Source organism: Sciurus carolinensis, chromosome 12 (assembly GCF_902686445.1).
Source record: "Sciurus carolinensis chromosome 12, mSciCar1.2, whole genome shotgun sequence".
In the NCBI taxonomy this organism is placed as follows: Eukaryota; Metazoa; Chordata; class Mammalia; order Rodentia; family Sciuridae; genus Sciurus; species Sciurus carolinensis.
In genome coordinates this window covers 89,504,223-89,527,115 of record NC_062224.1, presented here as the reverse complement: position 1 = coordinate 89,527,115, position 22,893 = coordinate 89,504,223, and the positions used below count along the sequence as shown (strand labels likewise).

Here is a 22,893-nt window from a genome sequence, read left to right as displayed (position 1 = left end):
TTTGTCTTGGGAATTATTTGATGGCTGGGGTTAAATTATTTTCCTCCAGAGAAGGTTTGCATTTCTTTGCTAGTTGCCTGAGATCCACTCTAAATTTTTGACTTGTTATACAATAGCCTCAATACAGGATCAATATGAAAATTCATATTAGTAAATAGGAATCCTCAGGGAAATTTATGTTTTAATTGACCACAGCCAAAATGAATACCTATCACTACTTCATGCCTTTGGGTAATATAATTATATCATGTAAACAAAGAGAGCACAACTGTACATAAGGGTGGAATCTTAGAATTGATTGTTTGTCTTATTTGCACTGCAAAGTTGATCTTCTCTGGTTCACTTAGAACCATAAAATGAAACTCTAGTCTACACCATGAGGACTCAGCAGATAGATACTCAAAAGTAATGACAGTTTGTTTGTACTACACTCTGAAAAGTGTGTTCTATATGTTAATCTAATATTAGATGTACTATATTAGAAAGGTATTTTTAGGTCTTTTTCCTAAAGTTTTAGTCTACCTAACAGTCAGTAAGCAAAATTGTATATTTATTCTGTAGATTCTGTAGATTTTATCAATATAAGATATTTCTTATTCCAGCTTCATACCTTTTACTTTATATTCTACTTTGTCTACATGGAGTATTTTCCTTCCTGAATTTTTGCTTTTGCCTCACAAATTGCTGCCTCATAATAATTTTAATCTTTTAGTTCGTAATGCAGTTTTTGAATCTTTGCCTTCTACTGGTGACTTTAACCACTTATATTTATTTTTATAACGATTGTTTTGTCTGGCTTATATCTTCATTTTCTATTTTGTTGATTTTTATTTTTTGCCATATGTCACTTTTATTTGGTATATTCATTTGTGGGTTTTTATCTTCACTGTCTTCATGGAATTTTTCATGTTTGGCTTTCATTAAATCATTTCCAAATACTAGTTTTAAAAATGTTTTAACCTGTGTTCCCCTAATTATCAAGGTTAAAATGAAGTCATATTGCTTTGGGTTGCTCTATCTGTAGGACAAGGAACTGAGCGTGTTTTTATAAATCTCCAGGCTTTCTACTCTAACTTGGTCTTTGTTAACATAGTCATGAGTCTGGGAACAGATTATTGTCATACAACTATTTTTTTACAATTTGAACTTTCATTTTGGAGAATAACTCTGGACAATTATCATATTTTATGATCTTTACTTTGCAAAATGATTTAAACAAAGCTTCAAATTCACTAACCATATTTACTAACTATGCTAGGGAATAGTTAAAACCTAGCCTCAGATCTATTTGGAAGATAATTCCTGTTCAGTTCCTAGTAGCTGGTAATCACTTGTAATAAACTGAAGTGGGATCTCACCTATTTCATAGATTCTTTAGACAATGGAACACAGGCAAACCTGGATTCCAGCCAGGGGTTTTGTCTTTTAGACTGTATCTCCTATAGCTCTTCTGGGTTGCATTATACAAAGTCCTCTGTCTTTACTTTTGCCTTGTTATTCCCTACAAGCTGCCATTTTTGACATGCAGGGAAATATCTGACAGATATAAGTGTAACAAAATGGTCCTTGGACACTGACAGATTTGAATTTAAATTCTGACTCTGCAGTTTCTAATTCTCTGGAGTTTTATAAGCTCTATAAGATCGAATTTATTCAACTTAATATCAATCTCACTGTGAGGTTGTGAGAAATAAATCATGCTATAAATAAATCATACTTAGCAGAGTGACCTACGCACAATACCTACTTATAGCCATAGCTATTGTTAATAATGTATTCAATATTCTGCATATTTTAATTAAATAGCTTTTAGAATTCATATTTATAAAAGACATTTTAACATAAATTCACATTTCAAATGGTTCTTTCAGTAGCCAAATTTTAAAATTAGCGAGATTTTTACTTTTTTAACAAATGTCAAATTCAAAACATTAAGAGAAATATGATTGCTCTCTAGTTTTGTAGAACTTTTATTTCCAAAACATTTGCAAATTACTTTATTCAATTCTCACAACACCACCTACAGGTGGACAGTACCAAAGTACTCACTCTCCTCTTCTTTGGTATGGACAAAACTAAAGCTCAGAGAAACTCAATGACTACTGTAGGATTACACATTCAATTGGAGTCATTACTGGAACATTAGACCTAGAAAAACCTTCTCTCTCTTCCATATCTATTGAATAAATTTGTCAATTAATATATGGAAAATCATTAAAGAAGAATATAAGTCAATCTATGTTATAATATGCCCAAAATTTTAATCTTTCAAATGTACTAAGGATGCAATGGAAAATGAAGACAAAATTCAGAGAGATATTCCTTATTGTAATTTTAATAGTTTCTGTTCATTTTATGAAGGACATAATGAAATTTAGTCTGTTAATAGACAACATATGGTGTGACCCACAATAAGTTAGAATCTTGAGGTTTTGGTCAAATCATTTTTTTAAGGAAGAATTTTGGTGAAGTAATTTTAGTTTTCTGTTTGTTGGTTTTTTTTAATCAAGAAAACTCTATCAACTAATTTGTTTGGCAGACCACTGCCACTGGTTAAGGAGGGCTTAAATATCAACCCAAGACTGGTTCCTGAATTGACACATTTACCTGGGTAGTTGAATTCTTAACTCTGAGTTTCCTTCCATCAGAGTTTCATGAACTTTTTTCAATCAAGTATCTCTTTGGAAATTTGCTGAAATTTTATACTACACCTGAGAAGCACTGTTAGAATTACTTGGAATGCTTGTAAAAATGTGGAATCTGGGCCCAATCCATGTTTACAGAATCCAGATTTCTAGGGATGTCTCAAGAATCTGCATTTCAAGTACACACCTCTACTAAGTAATTCTTATTATTTTACATTTTAAAGAGTCACTAAAGAGTCACTAATTAAGTTATAAATTAGGAAAATGCAATTGCAATCACAAAATATTGTTAATATTTTCAAGTAACATATAGAACTTTAATATCCACTCATGGATATTTTAGACATCTGTGAATGCCAGATTCACAATCCTTGCATTAAATAAAGACTAGGTTGCCTTTCAGTGCATTAGGCTCTTCTTTTATGCATGAGGAAAGACCAAATGCATGTTCATTTTAATTTTGGAAATTGATGACAGTACTGTACATATTTACTCCAAATATTGTTATTCTGTATTATTTTATAGTACAGTATACAGTCTAAAATATTCCATTTAATATACAGTATTCATTAGTAATACATATATAGAAAGTAAAGATAGAGGCATTCACACTTAAAACTCTTACCAAGCAGTTAAGGAAAGCAAATCACAAATATTAAATGATAAACAGCAATACAGTGTTATCTCTGCTAGGGTCATGATGAACCCCAGACGGTTCAGGACAAACAGGAGTGAGAGTTAGTTACCAAGGGGAGGCATTTTAGTGGAGGTAAGTACCACCTTAGCTGAGCCCTGAACAAAGTTGGAATTTTCAATAAGTGGAGAGGCAGAGAAAAGAGAGAGGGAAAGCTTTGAATGTGTTTTAATTTTTATTCTACTAAAAATATGTTTTAATAGAGGCCACTTATGTAGTGGGCAGTGGAAAGTAATACTGAGGGATAAATAAAAGCCAGATTGTGGAGGGCCTTGACTGTCAGGCAGGCCTTACCAGACCAGTAATTTACTTGGCCTTTGACATTATTTTTGTAGCTGTGCAGACGAAAATATTAATAAATTTGTGAGAAATGACAAACAGCACCACTAAAGAATGTAAAGCCCATTCTTACTATGGCAGAGAGAAAGCAAACATTACTTGGAATAGCTACACATCCAACCCAATACAAAGCAGGTTTTTGTAATTCACCATAACTTGAGTGTTTAATCATTCACTTTTGACAAGAAGAAGGAAAAAAGGACTAAGCAAGAGCAGAGCCGTTTCTGATGATTTACTGATCAAAGCCAATTAGGATGGTTCTGGTTGAACTCGGTTGAGTTTCTCTGAAATTACTTTTCAAAGTAACGTCAACAAGAGTGAGCATGTGCAATGCTTTGCTTTCTACGTGTTAGTCCATAAAATAACTAAAAATCACTTACCTATATCCACTGAGCTTCAGGATGACTTTTGAAGTGTAAAATCAAGGGAAATGTAGAATTGAATGCAAAGCATTTTGCTATTTTGTCTTTCATATGAGGATGTCAGAATATTTTTCACAATAGGAGACTGGATGAAATTTTTCTCTAGTTTCAGTATTTATTTTATCTGAGCTAGGATTTGCTTATGAACAAATACCAGATCTAGAGTGTGCATGTATATGTCTCTACTATATTTTCAAAAATAGCATTATAATAAAGTAGAGCAAAAAATGAGCACTGAAGAAACAAACCGTTCTTTATGTTATACACAAAATAAAATCTTATTATACAAAATAAATCACCAGTTTTCATGTTTTTCTGGTATCATTAAGTTTGGGGGGGCTCATATAAAAGATATTTGACAACACATTTTTATAATTTTATGAAAAATTTGTTTTCCCTTAAATACTTCACATTAAACTATTTCAAAAATATATTACTTTTTTTTACATTTCAGGCTAGAAATGTTATAAACAATCTTGTGTATTATTGATGAGTCATACTTTTGATTATTATCCTATAATGTCTGGATATTGATTTTGCTCTTATTTTTAATATCTCTAAATGACTATACCTTTTTTTTTTTTTTTTTTTTTTTTACTTTATTGGTGATTGAACTCAGGGTTCCTCTACCACTGACCTATATCCTTAGTCCTCTCTCTCTCTTTCTCTCTCTCTCTCTCTCTCTGTTTCTGTCTCTGTCTCTCTCTCTGTCTTTCTCTTGCTCTCTCAGTTTTTATTGAGATAGGGTCTGGCTGTTGCTGGGATTGGTCTCCAACTAGCCCAACTTGTGATCCTCCTGCCTCAGCCTCCCAAGTTGCTGAGATTATAGGCTAGCACCACTTCTCCCAGCAATGACTCTCTGTTGTATATTGTTTTAGTCCAACTCATCATATTATTTTCTTTGGAGGCACTACAATGTAAAGGAAAAAAGTCTCATCTCACAAGTCAGGTAGTCTGGGTACCAACCTTGCACAGTTTCATTACCTGTGAAATGAAGGTGGCAATGCACTCTTCATTATTTCTTGAAATTTTTCAGTGGTCACATACATAAAGCCCTTATTGCACTGCCTGGATCAGATTTGGGAGTCACCAAGTGCTAACATCTTCCACTCATGTTCACTGTCTAGCTCTCAGCTGTCATTTCTTGTAGCTGAAAAGTTACACAAAAGTTGTCCCTTCTCCTTTTCCTTAGCTGACTCTTTGCCACTGAAAGTTGAGATATTTGATAATCAAGTTTATTTTAGTTGTGTCTAGAATAACAATAAGTGACAAACAAGAACCTGAGGCAAGAGTCAACTTTGCAATCCCTACTTGTCAACATAGGGTTTTTTTTTTTTTTTTCTAGCACATATCTTGGTTCTTGAATATGTGCAGAGAGGTGGGGACACTTATGGTGAACGACCTCTGGAAAAGTGAAATGTGACTATCATCAACACAGAGTACATTGTGGGCACCATGAAACCTAGCTCTATTCATGGAGGGAGGGAATCATGGCAAGATAAGCAGTATTTATAAGCATTTGGAACCAAAGGCTTTGAGCAATTGCCTCATTTAAATCCTCATAACAGGCTTCTAAGCAAATTATTCTTTATAAATTTAAAAAATTACTATACAATTATGGAGTTGGAGGATCTTATAGTCAGTATTCTCCACTTAAAAATTTTGTTATTATCTATTGAGAAATTATGCATTTATGTACAATACTTAGAAATTATGACAGCATCTCAGGATTGGAAAAATCAGTAGAAGTCATTGAATTCTACAATTTACCCTTTATTAAATTTCTACTGCAACATCCATGCTAACAGGTAATCCTTTCTGAATTTGTACATCTTCAATGTCAGGAAACAGACTGTTTCTCAAGACATCTGATTCTATACTTGGTCAGTCTACTATATTTATGGATATATTTGACATCTTATGGCATCTTACCATTGGTATCAGTTTTCACAGATGGAACTAACATAACCACAAAATTTGATGGGATGAACATTCAGCCATATAAGACGTGTCTGATGACCAGTGGTATTTGCTTTTCTTCAGGTTAAACATCCCATTTCCTTCAATTTCTCTTTCACGTGATTTCAAGTAAACATTTTTTAAGATTTTTTTTTTACCATGTGCATATTTTTTATCTCTTCCTATTAAAATAAAAATATTTGCATGTAAGATATAAAGTTAGAGATTGAACTTTCCTTTTCCCTAGATATTATCATTTTCCATGACAGCCCCATTACTGCAAAAAAGATTTGGAGGTCACATGAATTACTATGGCTGTATCGTTCAATGATAGATTGAGATAATATACACAAAAGTAAGCCAGTCATGTACCCTGTGCTACTCAGGAGGTTAAAGAAGTAGGATCACAAGTTGGAGACAAGCCTGGGTAACTAGTGAGACCACCTCTATATAAAATTTTAAAAAGGGTTGGGAATAAAACTCAGTGATAGAGCACCTCTGGGTTCAAGCCCCAGTACTGAAAAACAAAAATAAAGAAGATAATATAAGTAAACCATAAACTACAGTATAATGTCAATAATTATTATCCATGGTTGTTATGTTTATTGTCAATTGAAACCCACATGTCTCCACCTGATAAACTGACTCCTCCACCCATTTCATGGTTGCTTAATCTCAGGTAGAAAATGGTAACTATTCTCTTCCCTTCACCAACATGGTGTGTGCACTTGATTCCATTCCTTTACATGTGCTCTCATAAGACTTTCAGGATCAAGAAATTTCATTCTAAGAAACAAAAGTAAAATTACTCCTTTCCCCAAAAGATTCATATGAAAACTCATGATAAAATGAGTTATAATAAAACAAGATCCAAGAGGAGACATTGGAGAACCAAGCTAGGTCTATAAGGAATTGTATACTATATGGTTTATATTTTTATGCTATATTAAGGTCACTACTATCTAAATCATTTCTTTCTTTGTTTCTGGCTGGTTGGTTGAGTAAAAAATATGTGAAACCTCTGTTGGAGAAGAAGAGTCAATTTTTCTCCTCAGCCCATGGAAAACTGTCTCCATTAACCAACACAAGAACCTTGATTTGCCTGCACAATGTCTATCCTATTCTGTTTTTCTTATTCTATTCTCTTCTCTTGCTCTCATCCCCTGTTCATTTTCCTCTTCTCCTTTTGTAAATTATTGTAATCAGATATATAGACTAAATTACATGTGTTTGTGTAGTTTATTAAGGTTTGTGTATATGTACACATGCTAAGGTTCTCATTTTATTTCTTTTTCAATTTGTCACCATGCTGTTCAGCTTTCCTGCCTTATCACCTGGTTTCCATCACAACTTACCTTATTTCAGTTACATGGACAATTTTTAAACTCAAATGCTACCTCAGGATAAATTCAGAATGGGTTACCTTTTACCATAGATGTTACAGTAGAAATATAACATAAATGACTACCTCAGGGTAAAATTATTACCCCTCTCAGGTTACATGTTTATCTTTTCTGAGGATTCCAAGAGACAAAGTCTCAACCTAAAGTAATTGCTTTAGTGGTAAGAATTTGAGGCCACTCTGGTAGTTCTGGGATGTAACTTCTCACTTGGCACTGACCATAGGTCTTCAGGTCTCTCTTCTCAGAAAATGTGATAAATAAGGAAACAAATAGAAATTCAGGCACCAATTACTCTAAGAGGTTCTCAAACAATACACATTCAAATTATTCCATTTTTATAGAATGAAATGGCACTTGATTTTAGAAGAGTATAGTTATTCTTTCCTACAGGGTGAAATTTAAGTGAGAAAAACCTATGTACAGCCATCCCTTTGTAGCCATGAGAGCTCAGTTTCAGGACTTCTGGGGATACCACACTCCATAGATGCTCAGGTCACATAAAATGATGTTGTATTTGCATATAATCTACATATATCCTCCTGTATACTTTATTTCTAGATTACTTATAATACCTAATACAATGTAAATGTTATTTAAATAGTGGTTATACCATATTGCCTAAGGAATGACAAGAAAATAGTCTGTACATGTCAAGTACATGCACAATTTGTTAAATGTTTTCGATTAAATATGCAGATGTGAAACTTGCAGAGGACCAACTAGAACTCTTGCCGCAGTCTGAGTTGATGAAAGCCCCTACTCTTTTTCCCATAACTTTTTCTTCTCTCCATTTCCTGCACAGATCAATAGTTTTGAAGTTACCATGAATTTCTTAACCACTAAACAAAAGCAAAACAGAAAAAATAAAAGTGAAAAACCAGCATTTCCATTATTGTGAAGAAAAGTAAAATCTTGCCCTAATTTTCCATCATAGAAGTTGCTCAAAATAGCAGCTTGTGTTTAGATTCCTCGGAACTCAGTTTTTTTTCATAATAATAGTTTCCTTCAGTGTTGTGATCAGATTAACATTCACTAGTGTGATTTGTAAAGGGGAGGTACCATGTATTAAGCACAGATTGGATCTAAGAATAACAAGTGTGTCTGGTAAGTGGCACAAATGAGTCTTAGACTAAGCCCCACTGATCCTGCTTGGGAGTGATGAGTCAAAACTGAATCCTCTCACTTGCCACCAAATGGGAAAAAAGAGTCATTGAAGAACAAGCCCAGACTTTTGGAAATGGTACAAAATCACCAGAAATTTGCTCTATCAACCTTGTAGGTGTGAGGTTGGGTTTTCCTCCTCTTTTTAGGAACATGTTTGGAGCCAGGACACATGGTTTTCACATTTTAATGGCGATGCTCATAGGTAATCTGTTCTTTTCTTATTACTTATGTATAAGATAATTAGTGCCATCATTACAGTTTTAGGATTCTTATTTGGCAACTATTGTTTAATGTTATAATGGTATTACTATCATGTGAAAAGTAGAACAGTTGAGTAGGGGAAAGTGGATATTACTTATGCATTGGTTTTTATATTTAATTTAATATTGAATTTATTTATTGAAATGAAGAAAATACTTTGATCAAATACAATAGATCAAGAAGAAACTTGCTTTTTTATGTCTTATAGAAATAACATTCTATCAAATGACACATTATAATTTCAAGTCATTTTCCTATCCAGTGATGTTTATATTAAACAAAAAGTCTATGTTTTATCCATCAATACAATTTATTCTGATTAATGTATGATATATACCAGGTATTAGGGATTTTTCCCTATCGTTATTTTTTAAGTGCAGTGTTATTATAGAATCAGAACAAAAAGAATTTTAGTAAAATAAAATAAAGCGACAATTTCTAGTTAATTAAATTGACTCCATATAAACAAAATAATAATAACCTTCAAGTAACATGTCTCTCAGTATAAATACTTGGAAATAAACAACAAATTGATAGTCAACTAAAATATCCAATTAAGATGACCAAATGGCACCTATAATCCCATAAATATTGCCTAATCTTTTTGTTTTGTTGACAGTAGAGCTTCTCTTTGTCCAGACAGTCGAATAAACAATGAAGGGATTTTCAATCTGTTTTCCTACTTTTACTTTACTGGGTTCCTTAGATAAATATGTTGGATTTTATTTTACTTCAAAGATGTCAATAGAATTGATTTTTTTATAAAGAAAGAACATAAATCACCGTTGTCATCTTACTTTTCAAATTGTTTATTGTTCTTGAGACATCTGACCTTAATACAGACTTTCTTTTCTGTTGTTGTTGTTTTAAGGATGGCAGAATTTAAAACTAGTTTTCATATATAGATATAGATATAGATATAGATATAGATATAGATATATAGATATAGATATAGATGTGTGTGTGTGTGTGTGTGTGTGTGTGTGTGTGTGTGTATTTGGTAGTTGTTTTGTGGAAGATCAAGCGTAAGAATTACAGGAAAATAATCTAGTAGTAAACAATAAAGAAAGCCCTACCATCTTATTTGCTGGTGAAATATAAATGAAAGGAAGCTATAAATTGTGAAGAAATAAGCAATAAGCATCCTATTTCAGGCCCTAATAGAACTCTGTGTGGACAATTTTAATGCTGCCTAGAGCATCTTTCTGTCTCTACATTCTTTTCACTTCACTCTGTTACATATCCCTGTGGGACTGGTCTTTATGAGAAACCACATTGGTCTTCTATCCAACAAATACCCCATTGTTTCCCATGGTCAGAAAATAAATAAATGAGTAAATAAATAAAAATAAAACAATAAAAACTTTGTCAGTTCCCAGACTTCCAATCCAGCTACATCGAACCTTTCCGACTTGATTTTCCTTCATAAATCCTCTTTGCCAACCAAATTGTCCAACTCAATGTCACCTCAAAATGCCTAGAACTTTTCTTCCACCAAAGAGTGTTTTTATTCACTTCTTTGTACATAATGACCCTTTCAATCTGACTCATACTTGAAACTTTGTGAAATATTCTCTAAGGTTGCCTGAGTTTGATCTTCACATATTATCTACACCAATTGTGAGCCTACTACCTACAAGGTATTTTCATAAATATGCATTTTGTCATTCCATTATGTCATCAGCATATTGAGGCTAGGTCTATAATCTTCTATTTTGCATCTTCCACATGCTCTGTGAGTAGGATACGGATCAAGTGTTTTATAAATTTGAGAGATGATAAATTGAAGAGTCAACGAAGGGTACCAAAGTGAATTATGAGAAACATCAAAATACAGTCACAATAATACAGATGATAGATTTCAGGAATTTGAACTATTTACACTCATTTCAAGGTCATGTAAAGATTCTTGAGAGGTAGTTTGAAGCAGTGGGTCTATAGGGAGATTTCCTTGAAGAGACTATGTTTTGAATTGTATAGCACCCCTCAAAGTTAGAATTAGAAGCTACATTCTAACCCCAAGCAAAGAAGCAAAATAAGACTGTGTCAAGAACAATTTCAGTGTCCCTTAAACATGGGGTGGGGAAAAAATCATCAATTTAGACTAATCTCTCCATCTGCTTAAGGAATCTAAATATGAATGGGGGTGATTGGTAATCTGAGGTAGCAGGAAAGAGATGGTGAGCAAATTCCTGCTGTGCTGTGCTAGAAATTAAATGTGCCCCCATCCCGAAACTACAGGTCAAAGGTAGAGGAATCCTGAGGTTCAGGTGGGGAATGCATGGTAGGTAGGAATATTAGTGGATGAACCACGTAAAAGGGAACCTTTCCAATAGGCCTCTGTCAGGTGAGGGAATCCGGATGAACAGAGAGAGCTGGTGAAGAAGGAGTCAAATGCTAGTAAACCAATAGCTATGGGGTGGAGAGAGAAGGGAACTGTGAGAACAGTCAGTCATAGGAAAGCTCAGGCCTCCCTTCCTTCTGGCCCCTGCAGGAACAGAGCAGAAGAGTCTCCAAGGAACTCAGAAATAACCCTAGAGCAAATATGAACTTTAAGGACCCTCCAGGCTCAGCGAACATGGATCATACTATATTAGCTCCTGTCAGGTGAAAACTCCCTTGAATCCCTTTCCCCTTCTTTTGTCCACAAACTGTAGTCTGCTAGGGGCCAGAACACTTACAAGTTTAGAGATGGGGCCAGTAGAGGAGCAGAAACAGAGGGAAGAGGTTTCCAGGTGTTCCTTTAAGACAGCCTGAGGTCGACCTGTCAGAAAAAGAAATTTATGTTATTGTGCATTGCATTGAGACTTTTGGTCATTATATGTGACTGGCTATTTTAATTGCTGTGTGTTTTTAAAAAAATGATCATGACTCTTATCCAGGGGTGAACATAAAAATTCAGTCTCCTGGAGATATTACCCAGAAGCAGGGCACACCTTCCCTCTATTAAATATGTTAACAATGGAGTGGGAGAAAACCAATAGTATTTTGCTTTGGTAATACCTCACTAATTGTGCAATATTCTTCCTAATTAAAAATTATTGGTACTTTGACTCAATCACTGTAATCAACAAATGACCTATTTCTACAGAAAGAATTCAAAGTCTACCATGAACACTCTACTCTTCACAATGTATGTGGAATGGTAAAATTGATTTTAGTTTTCCTCAAGAACTATGTTTTATTCCTTTATAGTTTTAAACTTGAGTTAACTCTAAACTGGGAGATTATACATGAAAATTATGTGAAATTTCTATTTCTAATCTGAATATATCTATTTTTAACCTATTATTTATTATTTAACAGGAATTCACTGTGAAGAAGACATCGATGAATGTTCATCAAACCCTTGCCAAAATGGTGGTACTTGTGAGAACTTGCCTGGGAATTACACTTGCCATTGCCCATTTGATAACCTTTCTGGAACATTTTATGGAGGAGAGAACTGTTCTGACATTCTTCTGGGCTGCACCCATCATCCATGTCTAAATAACGGACTATGCGTCCCTCACTTCCAAAATGACCGACATGAATTCAGCTGCCTATGTCCACCTGGATATACTGGGTCACTTTGTGAAACTGTCACCACACTTTCATTTGAGGGCAATGGCTTCCTAGGGGTCACAAGTGGCCCACATACAGCCAAGGACTCAGTTTGTAACATAGCCTTCAGTTTTCAGACTGTTCAGCCAACAGCACTTCTTCTTTTTCGAGGGAACAGGGACATGTTTGTAAAGATGGAGTTGCTAAGTGGCTACATTCACTTGTCAGTTCAAGTCCATAATCAGTCAAAGGTGCTTCTATACATTTCCCACAATACCAGCGATGGACAGTGGCATTCAGTGGAGGTAATATTTGCAGAGGCTGTGACCCTTGCCTTAGTCAGCAACTCCTGTACAGAGAAATGCATCGCTAAAGCTCCTTCTCCATTTGAAAGGAATCAATCAATATGTGCTTTCCAGAACTCTTTTTTGGGTGGTTTACCAGTGGGAACAGCCAGCAATGGTATCACTGTGCTTAACAGCTATAATATCCCATCCACGCCTCCGTTTGTAGGCTGTCTCCAAGACATTAAATTTGATTTGAATCCCATTACCTGGGAGAACATTTCATCGGGCTTGTCATTAAACATCAAGGCCAACTGCCTGAGGAAGGACTGGTGCGAGAGTCAACCTTGTCAGAATAGAGGACGCTGCATCAACTTGTGGCTCAGTTACCAGTGTGACTGCTACAGGCCCTACAAAGGTCCCGACTGTCTGAGAGGTGAGAGGGGCTGGGTGCCCAGGAGTGCTGTGCCTCAGAGAAGAGCAATCACAAGAACAGCTGTGCTGTTATGATATGAAGCCTAACAACCCTCAGGACTTAGGCTGCTGTTTGTCCACTAATGAGAAAAAAGAAGAGTACGGGGCTGTGTATTCTTTTTGAGTGGATTCATAGGATAGCTGAGTTTCACTCTGTCAGAAAAGTAAAACGATGAGCAGATAGCTCCTATTCGAATCAGTTTTCATCTTGTTGTTTGTAAAATGCTCTTAGAATTTTATCATTTGAGCCAGGCACAGTGGCACATGCCTGTAATCCCAGCGGCTCGGGAGGCTGAGACAGGAGGGTGGAGAGTTCAAAGCTGGCCTCAGCAATGGTGAGGCACTAAGCAACTCAGTGAGACCCTGTCTCTAAATAAAATACAAAACAGAGCTGGAGATATGACTAACTGGTCAAGTGCACCCCGCCTCCAAAACAAAAAAAGAATTTTACCATTTGTTGCATATCAGAAATTTGCCGTAAATCTCATTTGTAAAAGAAATAATCTTTTGAGAAAAAGGACTTTTAGTTACAAAACTAGTCAATACCACCTATTAGCACAATATCTTGTGATTAATAGATTCCCAGTAAATATTCACTCCCTTAGTCTCCTTTCTATGCAATTCATACGTGCTCCAAAACCATGTTTAAGTTTAGCACTTTAACAGAGCAATAATTTCATGCAAATTGACAAAAATAAGTTTTGTCAGAATTGCATTGGATAAAACAGATAGAGGTCTTACAGGAGAAAATGGGAAAAAAAGGAAGAAAGAAAGAAAAAGAAAAAAAGAAGAAGAGGAAAAATATGAAAAGTAACCATAGTAAAATTTGGTAGATTAAATAAATGAGTTGATCTAATTTTTCTAGCAAATCATGATCTGAAATAAATTTCAAAATCCTTTATTTCCAGCATCATGTCAAAAATTGCTGTTGATAGTGATCAATACATACCTGTTTCTTTTTATTATTATTATCATGCATTGAAAAAGTCTGAGAGGTAATTGTAACAGACTGCTTTGAAGTTCAGCTGTAATTTACTCCAAGATTTTAGAGTAACTCCAAGTAGGACAACATCTGGTAAATAGTCTTCTCTGTTTTATATGAAATAAAATTAAAACCAGTCTTAGCCCATACCCTGCTCCATGTTCAAATGGCTAAGAATTATTAGAAACTATTCACGGGTTTCCCCTGCCCACAATATTCATTACAAATCACGGACCTGTTTGACAATGAGGTATGGCATCTACTCACTCTACGTAATATTTTAAACAGAATGGCAAGTTGTTTCGTGATTTTTTTTTTTTTTTTAAGGAGAAAAGGGAAATTATGCTGAGGCAATGGTTCACTTTTTGAAGAAAAGTTTAATTGACCCAAGGCAATATTTTCAGTACATATACAAAATAACAAACAGATGCTGACTCACTTTGACTGGCTTCCAGATGCAGTGACCCACAAGGTTAATGCTGACCATTGCGATGTTCACTGTCCTAGCAGATAGATTCAAGAGATGCCAATCCAGTGGGCTCTGGTTTTCTTTAGTTTATTTTTTTCCGACTTGGAAAATCATGAACTTTTTAAAGCCAAGTTCCCGAATTGCTTATACTCCTTCTACTTCCCCTGTTTCCTTATATCCTTACACTATTAAAAACTATTTAATCCCCATGAGAATATTTGGCTTGAAGAGATTATAATGAGTTCTGTAAAATCTGTTTCTTTTTGAATACTTGGGATAAGTTTAAGAAAAATCATATTTTTCTTATCACCTCTGGTCATAAAATATTCCGTATTGGCTGTTATCTATGAGAAATGTTTGTGTAGAGCCTATTTCTATTACAAAAGATGCTTAAATGCAGTAAATACACATCTTTTTGTCATCATATGTGTGTATTCAAGAGGGAGGATATGTACTAACAAGCAGAAGGACACAAACTTCACCCAAAACATGATTTTGGCAAAACATTTCCCAACCTTGATACAAGTTGTAAGGATTAAGCAGACCAGATAGAAGATTTCATTGACTAAACACAAAAAGCATAGGAATTTGCAAGATCTTAAAGTTAAATCTTTTTAAAAATTGCCTAAACTTTGAATGGTTTCCCTAAACTTAGATCCAAAACTGTCTGTAAGATGGTCCCAGCTTATCTTGGTAAATCTTCCAAGATATTCTTCAGAATAAATGCACCACCTATGTCTTGCCTTCTGGAGAATATTTGATTTATAAAAGCAATTTATGTGTGTTTCATCTTCAATTGTACATGTACACTTTGAGAATTTTATCCTCATAGAATTATAAATTCACATCTATAGAAGTTTCATTCCATGACTGGATTTTTTTTTACACTATGGTGCTTGCCCAGTGTAGTGACCCAAAACTCTGATTAAATACCTTCAGGAATGGGGAACTCATTTATTCCATCTTGCCAAAATTTCCCTGAACAGTTCTGTCCTTGTGTTTAAATAAAATGTGCTTTGCTCAAAGCTTATTCATTAACCACATTATAATTCCTGAAGATGTGCTCACGTAAATCTTAACACCTCGTCTTCCTAAGGATGCTTAAATATTTGAAGAAGAGCATCTAGAACTATCCAACTTTTCAATTCCCTCATGCTACACATCCTAAAGCTTTCATCTGGCATAGTCTTCAGACACATCATCGCCTGCTTGATTTGTGGTAAATCTGCTTGTCTTCTTTCTAAAATATGGTAGATGTACTTGATGACACAAGGTGACCCAGGACCCTAACCTCCCTTGTTCTGCATAACATGCTTTCTATGTTGCAGCCTAACACTATGCTTATGCTCTGGCAGTTTTCTGGCAGTTACATCACATGGGTACCTCACTTGGAGTCATTGTCATTCACAGTGTCATAGGGTCCTATTTCTCCCCTGAAAACCCATGAGTCACTTTTTGATCTTTTATTTATTCTCATTAGATTTCATCTTGTGTTCCATCAATCATTAAAGATTGTCAAAATTGGTTTTTCATCGGCATATGTTACCACCGATCCTTAGGACATTTATCACCAACATGTATCAGAATTATCCCTTCCATGTCCACAGCTAAATCAGATATGGCTTCAGGTATTTCTAAAACCTTGTAGCATATACACATGCTGACTACCTGTTTATGATTCTGAAGAATAGGATTACTGAAGAGTCAAGCTTCTCAAGAGGGGTGGCAGGAGAGAAAACAACTCTGCATTCAGTCTTTTAATTGAGGTCCAGGGAGTGATGCTGCAGGGATCCTAGATTAACCAGCAGGGATTCCACCCCCTGAGGTTGAATGATTTTGTGCATATCCTCAAACCTCAAGCTTCAAGAGCCAAATCTTATTAAGCATTTTTATCATATATGAAAGTGCTGCAGTGTATTCAGAGATGTTAACCTCTTCAAAGAGGTTATTTTATCTAACAGTACACTTTGAAAGCTATCAGTAGTTGCCTGGAGCATGTAGTCTCCAAATGCAGATTCAAACTGCAATGTTCCATAGGAAATCAAGTCAGAGTTCTGAAAATGTAACCTGTTATGCAGGAGATCTGCTGCCTAAGCAAGTTTCACTAGAGCTCAGCTAAACTAAAATACATCTAACCTTTGGCCAAACTTCAGTTGGACCATATGATGACATTTAGACACTTCAGATATGCTTTTCTTCTAGGACAGGGATGCAAAAACCCAAAGACAGAAATATTTTTAAGACAGTGCTCTTGTCAAGTTCAGCATTGATTTCTATATCACAAGACGTAATGGGCATTTCTTAGTCCTCCTCTCACTTGACCTCTTAATAACAGCAAACACAGTAGAGTAGCTCATCCTCCTGAAAACTCTTTCCTTAGTAGGCTTACAGGGTATCACTCTATCTGGAATTTTTTATCTTACTGGTTCTTCTTCTGTCTCTCCTTTGCCTCCAAATGTCTGGAGCCTAACAGCTCAGTTCCTGTACCTCTTCTTTTTCTCTCTATATATTTCACTTTTGTGGCAGTACCATTCAGTCTTTTGTCTTTAAATCTGTCATATACACTAAAAAACCCAAATTATTATAGTTATTCCAGAACATCTCCCCTGAACCACTATGGCAACTACCTAGTGGTCATTTCCATGAGCATATCTAATAAGGCACCTTTAATTTTATGTGGGCTCTCATTTCCCCCCAAAATCAATTCCACCAGTTTTCTTTCCCATCATTGCAAATGGAAACTCCAGGCTTCTAGTTGCCTAGTCCAAAAATTTGGGAGATGAACTTGATTTAGAAAATTCTATTTGTTTTACTTTTAAAATATCTTAAATATCCTACCACTTCTCACCACCTCCTGATCAAAGGTCTCATCATTCTTCTCTTGGATTACTGCAGTAATGTCCTTCTCTTTGAGTTTTTGCTCAAATGTTACTTTCTCAGAGAGTTCTTTCCTGTTATTCCATTTAAAATTACAATTCCATCCCTCTGCTCAAATCTTCCTATTCTTTTTCTCTATGACTTATTTTGCACCAAATGATCTTTTACATGCTGACATACTACACAGTTTGCTTTCTTAGCTGTGCTGAGTATGTTTCTCCCTACCAGTATATAAATTTGATAAGAATAGGAATTTTCGATTCTACTCTCTCACCAATGTTTTTAAATGTCATGTTTCATTTTTACACATCTTGAGTTTTCTTGAGGTGGCACACATCACTAATATTGCCTCTTTGGTGCTTTTCTAACTCCTCCAACCATAGGAAAGGCTGGAAGGGGTTAATATTCCACTTTTCTCCCTTTTCTGTCTCCTGGACCTGTCCTCCCAAGCATGACCACAGAAGGAAGAGTCCTCGTCTTCCTTTATCATGTCAGGCCTCATTATGTGGGGTGTCATCCCAAAAGAGTATTTACTAATCAAATTCTTGATTTTTATCCTTTACGAAGGACAGAAGGCTTAATGATCTGTTGGCTCCAACATGCCTACAAATAGCAAAGATGAAGCCTGCCTGAACACTATGCTTACAGATATCGCATGAAGTGCTCTTGCCTCAAAATGTCTTCCAAGTTGGAATAACATGTAGTGTCTGGTATTTCACCATTAAGTCCCAGCATTTTAGGGCAGTGAAGGGGAGACTCTTTAGTTTTATCAGTACAGGCATCTTCATTTCCTCTTTTGTGACTGATGGTTTTAATTGTGAACTACAAACCCAAATGCAGTTGTTGTCAGGATAAAGTAAACTCAGAATCTCAGAAAATGAGGACAAATTGTCAGTCTATTCAGTGAGGCTGTCCTGAACATGAAAATGTGTGTATGTGTATAGGTGTGTGTGTGTTCTTGCATATGTACATGTGTATAAAATTTTCATCTTTTGTTTCTTCTTCCTTTTGAATCTCAAGATGTTTCCTCTTTGTTTCTCTTCTTCTTTTTTGACATCAAAGAGTATGTGGCAGGCAGATTTGGCCAGGAGGACTCCACTGGATATGCTGTCTTTAATCTGGATGGGAGTTATGGACAGAGCTTCAGCCTCTCCATGTTTGTCCGAACAAATCGACCATCTGGCTTACTCCTAGCTTTGAAAAATAGCACTTATCAATACATCCGTGTCTGGCTGGAGCATGGAAGACTAGCACTACTGACTCCAAGCTCTCCCAAATTCACAGTAAAGTCTGTTCTTAGTGATGGAAATGTTCACTTAATAACTTTGAAAATCAAGCCAAATAAAATTGAACTTTATCAATCTTCACAAAACCTTGGATTTATTTCTGCTGCTACATGGAAAATCCAGAAAGGAGATATCATCTACATTGGTGGCCTGCCTGACAAAAAAGAGACTGAAGTTAATGGTGGCTTCTTCAAAGGTTGTATCCAAGATGTAAGATTAAACAACCAAAATCTGGAATTCTTTCCAAATTCCACAAACAGTGCATCCCATAGTCCAATTCTTGTCAATGTAACTCAAGGTTGTCTCGGAGACAACATCTGCAAGGTAGGATTATTCATACCAACTATACATATATTATATGCTAAATTTTTATTTTATTAATATACAGTTTATTAAAATAATCCTTTGTACGTGAACACAATGTTACTGGCCCATATCACCATAGACCAGTTAAATCTCTGTGTTCCCAGCAGACTAGGGAATTTATGTTGATCCATAAATCCTAGTGGCCTTACTGGTATCATGGTATATTTAACAATTAAGTTACATGCTTCAGTTACATGCTTCTCCTACCCCACATCGATCAAATTTTTTAATACTAATTCTTGAACTCTTAATGATGCTCCATGGGTTTAACTGAACTAACTCTTTTTGAAAGACTCCATTAACTTTATTTTAAATACCAAGCTATTATTTTGAACTTTTATTACATCAACAACAACAACATAAAAAAAAAAAAAGAATCTGAGAGGTAAGTTAATTTGAAATCCTCAGAAATATAATTTCTCAGAGCCCATGCTTTATATTATGTACTTTCTATGCTCTTCTAAGAACTATATTAAATAGATGAAATCGTCAACTCTGCATGAGCTTTCAAAGGAAAAGAAGGAAACACATTGATATGTGTGACACATTTACTAAGCTGCAACTATGGCCATAGACCAGCCTTGGTTCTAAATATACACAGAGGAATCATTATGAATTTACTATAGGAACACTTCTAATGTATCAGGCACTGTTTAATATAGATTAATCTATTAATTCTGTTTAAGCACTACTGTATAAAACAGACATTCTTATCCCATTTTATGTTATTTATAAAGAAACTGAACTTTATGTAATGAACTGGGGATGTGACTCAGTGGTAGGGCACATGCTTAGCATGGGTGAGGCCCTGGGTTCAACCCTCAGCACTGAAAAACCCAAAAAGTTATGTGACTATCCTGAATCATTTGTTAAGGGTTGACCTGGGATAAATACAGACAGGCTCTAATATTTTTTTCTTTTAAAATGTTTTTATTTTGAAAACTTTGTAAGTGAACTTGGAAGACCTGAAATAAGAACAGTGAGTCTCTGACTCAGAGGCAGAGCAAATGGGGAGGAAGGGCATTGAACTGGGGCCCGGAGGATCTAGATACCAAGCTTCACTTTCACTTCCACAACTGAAAGGACCTCATCTGTAAAAACAGAAGTAATAATCCTTATCTCAAATAGTGACTGCCTGTGAAAGTACCTGGTAATCTGTGAATTACAGAGAGCATCATTATATTTCAAAAAGCATCCTTGTGTTATAGAATGATTTTCTATTTCTTCTTTTTCTCTCCCTTTCTTCTTTTCCCCTTTGTCTATCCCCATCCCCTCTCTCTATTGCTCTTTTCCTGCTGCTCTTTTAGAAAGCAGTGAATTGCTAACATTCAGTTTTATTCCATATACTTAAAATGCATATTAAAAGCTTAAAATAAAAAAAAATAAAATAAAAGCTTAAAATCTAAAGATGTAGGGGAATTGGCATTTTAAAATAACAGATATACGTTGTACCCTTTAACATTTCCATTTCTAGTTGCCAATGCTTTTTATGATTTTTTTTCCCTGCTCAGACCAATCCCTGTCACAACGGAGGCATTTGCTATTCCCTGTGGGATGACTTCTCCTGCTCCTGCCCTGCGAATACAGCTGGGAAAGCCTGTGAAGAAGTTCGGTGGTGTGAACTCAGCCCGTGTCCTCCCAGCGCCCAGTGCCAGTTGGTGCCCAAAGGATTCGAATGTACGTAGAGCTCAGAACTCTTATCCACCCAATTAATTTGGCTTGTTTAAGTTGTTCTGATAGAAAACAGAAAAAGAACACAGGCATGGTCAACTAATTAAAGAGGTGTATGGTTGTTTACCCATCTGTAGGTAGTATAATTAACCTGATATGAGTAGTATAAAAATCCAAATTAGCGCTTGCTTTATCCCACCCTGCACATCTGGTTTGGGAAATGGAGAATGTAGCAATACCAAACCTGGATCCTTGGTCATTTAAAGCTGATGTCTGAAAAGCTGATCAGGTGATACCGGTCTTTCCTCATTACTAGAAATATAGAGTAAATGTGCTACTATTTGCTCACTGCCATTTTTTAACTTTGAGCTTCAGGTAATTCACGTTATCTCCATGATCTAAAGCTTCCTTGCCTGAATAGGGATACCGAAATCTATAGGTTCCTTTGTGATGATTGCATATCCCGATGTATACAATCAAATACATTAGGTACCCAATGATGCTGGCCAGGACTATATATTTTATGTGAAAGCTTTCCCTGCCCCTTTCAGTGCCACAGAACACAATTTCTCAAATGTAAGCGATTTGAACACCACACTGGATTTTGACGTATTCACAGAGTAAGCACACTGTCATTTCTGTGCTGTGTTCTCTCCTCCTTCAAATAACACACAGCCTATGTTAAAGCCAACCCTCTGTATAAATTGAATTTGAATCTCTTCCCCTTATTCAAAGATTCTGCTGCTAAAGATGTTGCTTCTAGAATTTTTCTCTCACACTCCAACATCAACAGTGCTTTTATTAGCAGATAAACATACCATCAAATTTCCTCATTACAAAATATTTCCCTTGACCTCCCTCCCCCGGATTCCCACCTGCAACTTCCCATTTCTCTGCTTCCTTTTCTAGTGAGAAAAACAAAAAAGCAAAACAAACCTCTAACAATTTGTGCTCCAGATGCTTCTGCTATCTCTCTACATTATTTTACATCATCATTTAACCTCCATAAACCATCACCTCTTCCACTGTCTCAGTCCAGAGCTTCACAGATTCCCTCTACCACTTCATTAAACCCAGTTTTTTCTTTATATTTCTTACTATTCCTGGATATTTTTTGGGGGGTGGAGTTAATGGGGATTGAACCCAGGGGCACTTAATGACTGAGCAACATCCCAGCCCTTTTTATATTTTATTTTGAGAGAAGGTCTCACTAAGTTGCTTAGACCTCACTAAGTTGCTGAGGCTGGCCTCGAACTTGCAATCCTCTTGCCTCAGCCTCTAGAGCCACTAGGATTACAGGTGTGCATCACCACACCTAGCCTATTCTTTGGTATTTTGACATACATGTATATGTTTATTTATCACCTCTTTCCTCAGTAAACTATAAGTTTCACAGTGCAAGAAATTTTTCTATGTGGTTATTTAAGGTACTGTTGACCCTTGGAGTAGTTCCAAACGTTGTAGTAGGATGTCAGTAAATATTTGTTAAATGAATAACTTCACTTATTTTTCTCGGAATCAATTCTTTCACTTAACTGCTCTAGATTTAAGTACATCATCTGCTTAAAATAAGAAATATACATAAAATATCTTTAAAAACATTGCACTAACACAATGGAATAGAAGTAGAGGATAGAGTGGTCAAAGGTGAGTTCCAACATCCTATTTAGACTGTGCCTGAAGTAGCTGAAGACAAGAGAATATACCTACTTTTATGTTCCTATATTTTAAAAGATCTATGTGATACATGATACACTGCAGATATACTTGAGGAAGTTTTCTGGAGGAATATATAGATTGATAACGCATTTTTAGGAAATACACACTACATACAAGTAGAATCATGATGAGTTCATATAAAGAAAGTAAACTGGTTTCCAATGTAATATAGAACTTTATGGATTGATTGATTTCAGAGCTGGTAATCAGACCCAGCAGGGCCTTGGGCCTACTAGCCATGTACTATATCACTGAGCTACACCCTACCTCAGCACAGATTTTAAATGCAACATTTTCCATTGTTCTACCTCTGACATACTGATTGGAAATGATGA

The 22,893-nt window shown here is 35.5% G+C and overlaps 1 protein-coding gene across 1 annotated transcript in view; it reads left to right on the top strand.

Moving 5' to 3' along the window:
* Crb1 (crumbs cell polarity complex component 1) overlaps positions 1 to 22,893 on the top strand; it is a 204,693-nt gene that overhangs the window by 128,605 nt on the left and 53,195 nt on the right. Inside the window, exons 6-8 of the mRNA XM_047520927.1 lie at positions 12,194 to 13,150; positions 18,579 to 19,126; positions 20,680 to 20,845. Coding sequence (XP_047376883.1) covers positions 12,194 to 13,150; positions 18,579 to 19,126; positions 20,680 to 20,845 — 1,671 coding nt within the window. The remainder of the gene's footprint in view (positions 1 to 12,193; positions 13,151 to 18,578; positions 19,127 to 20,679; positions 20,846 to 22,893) is intronic.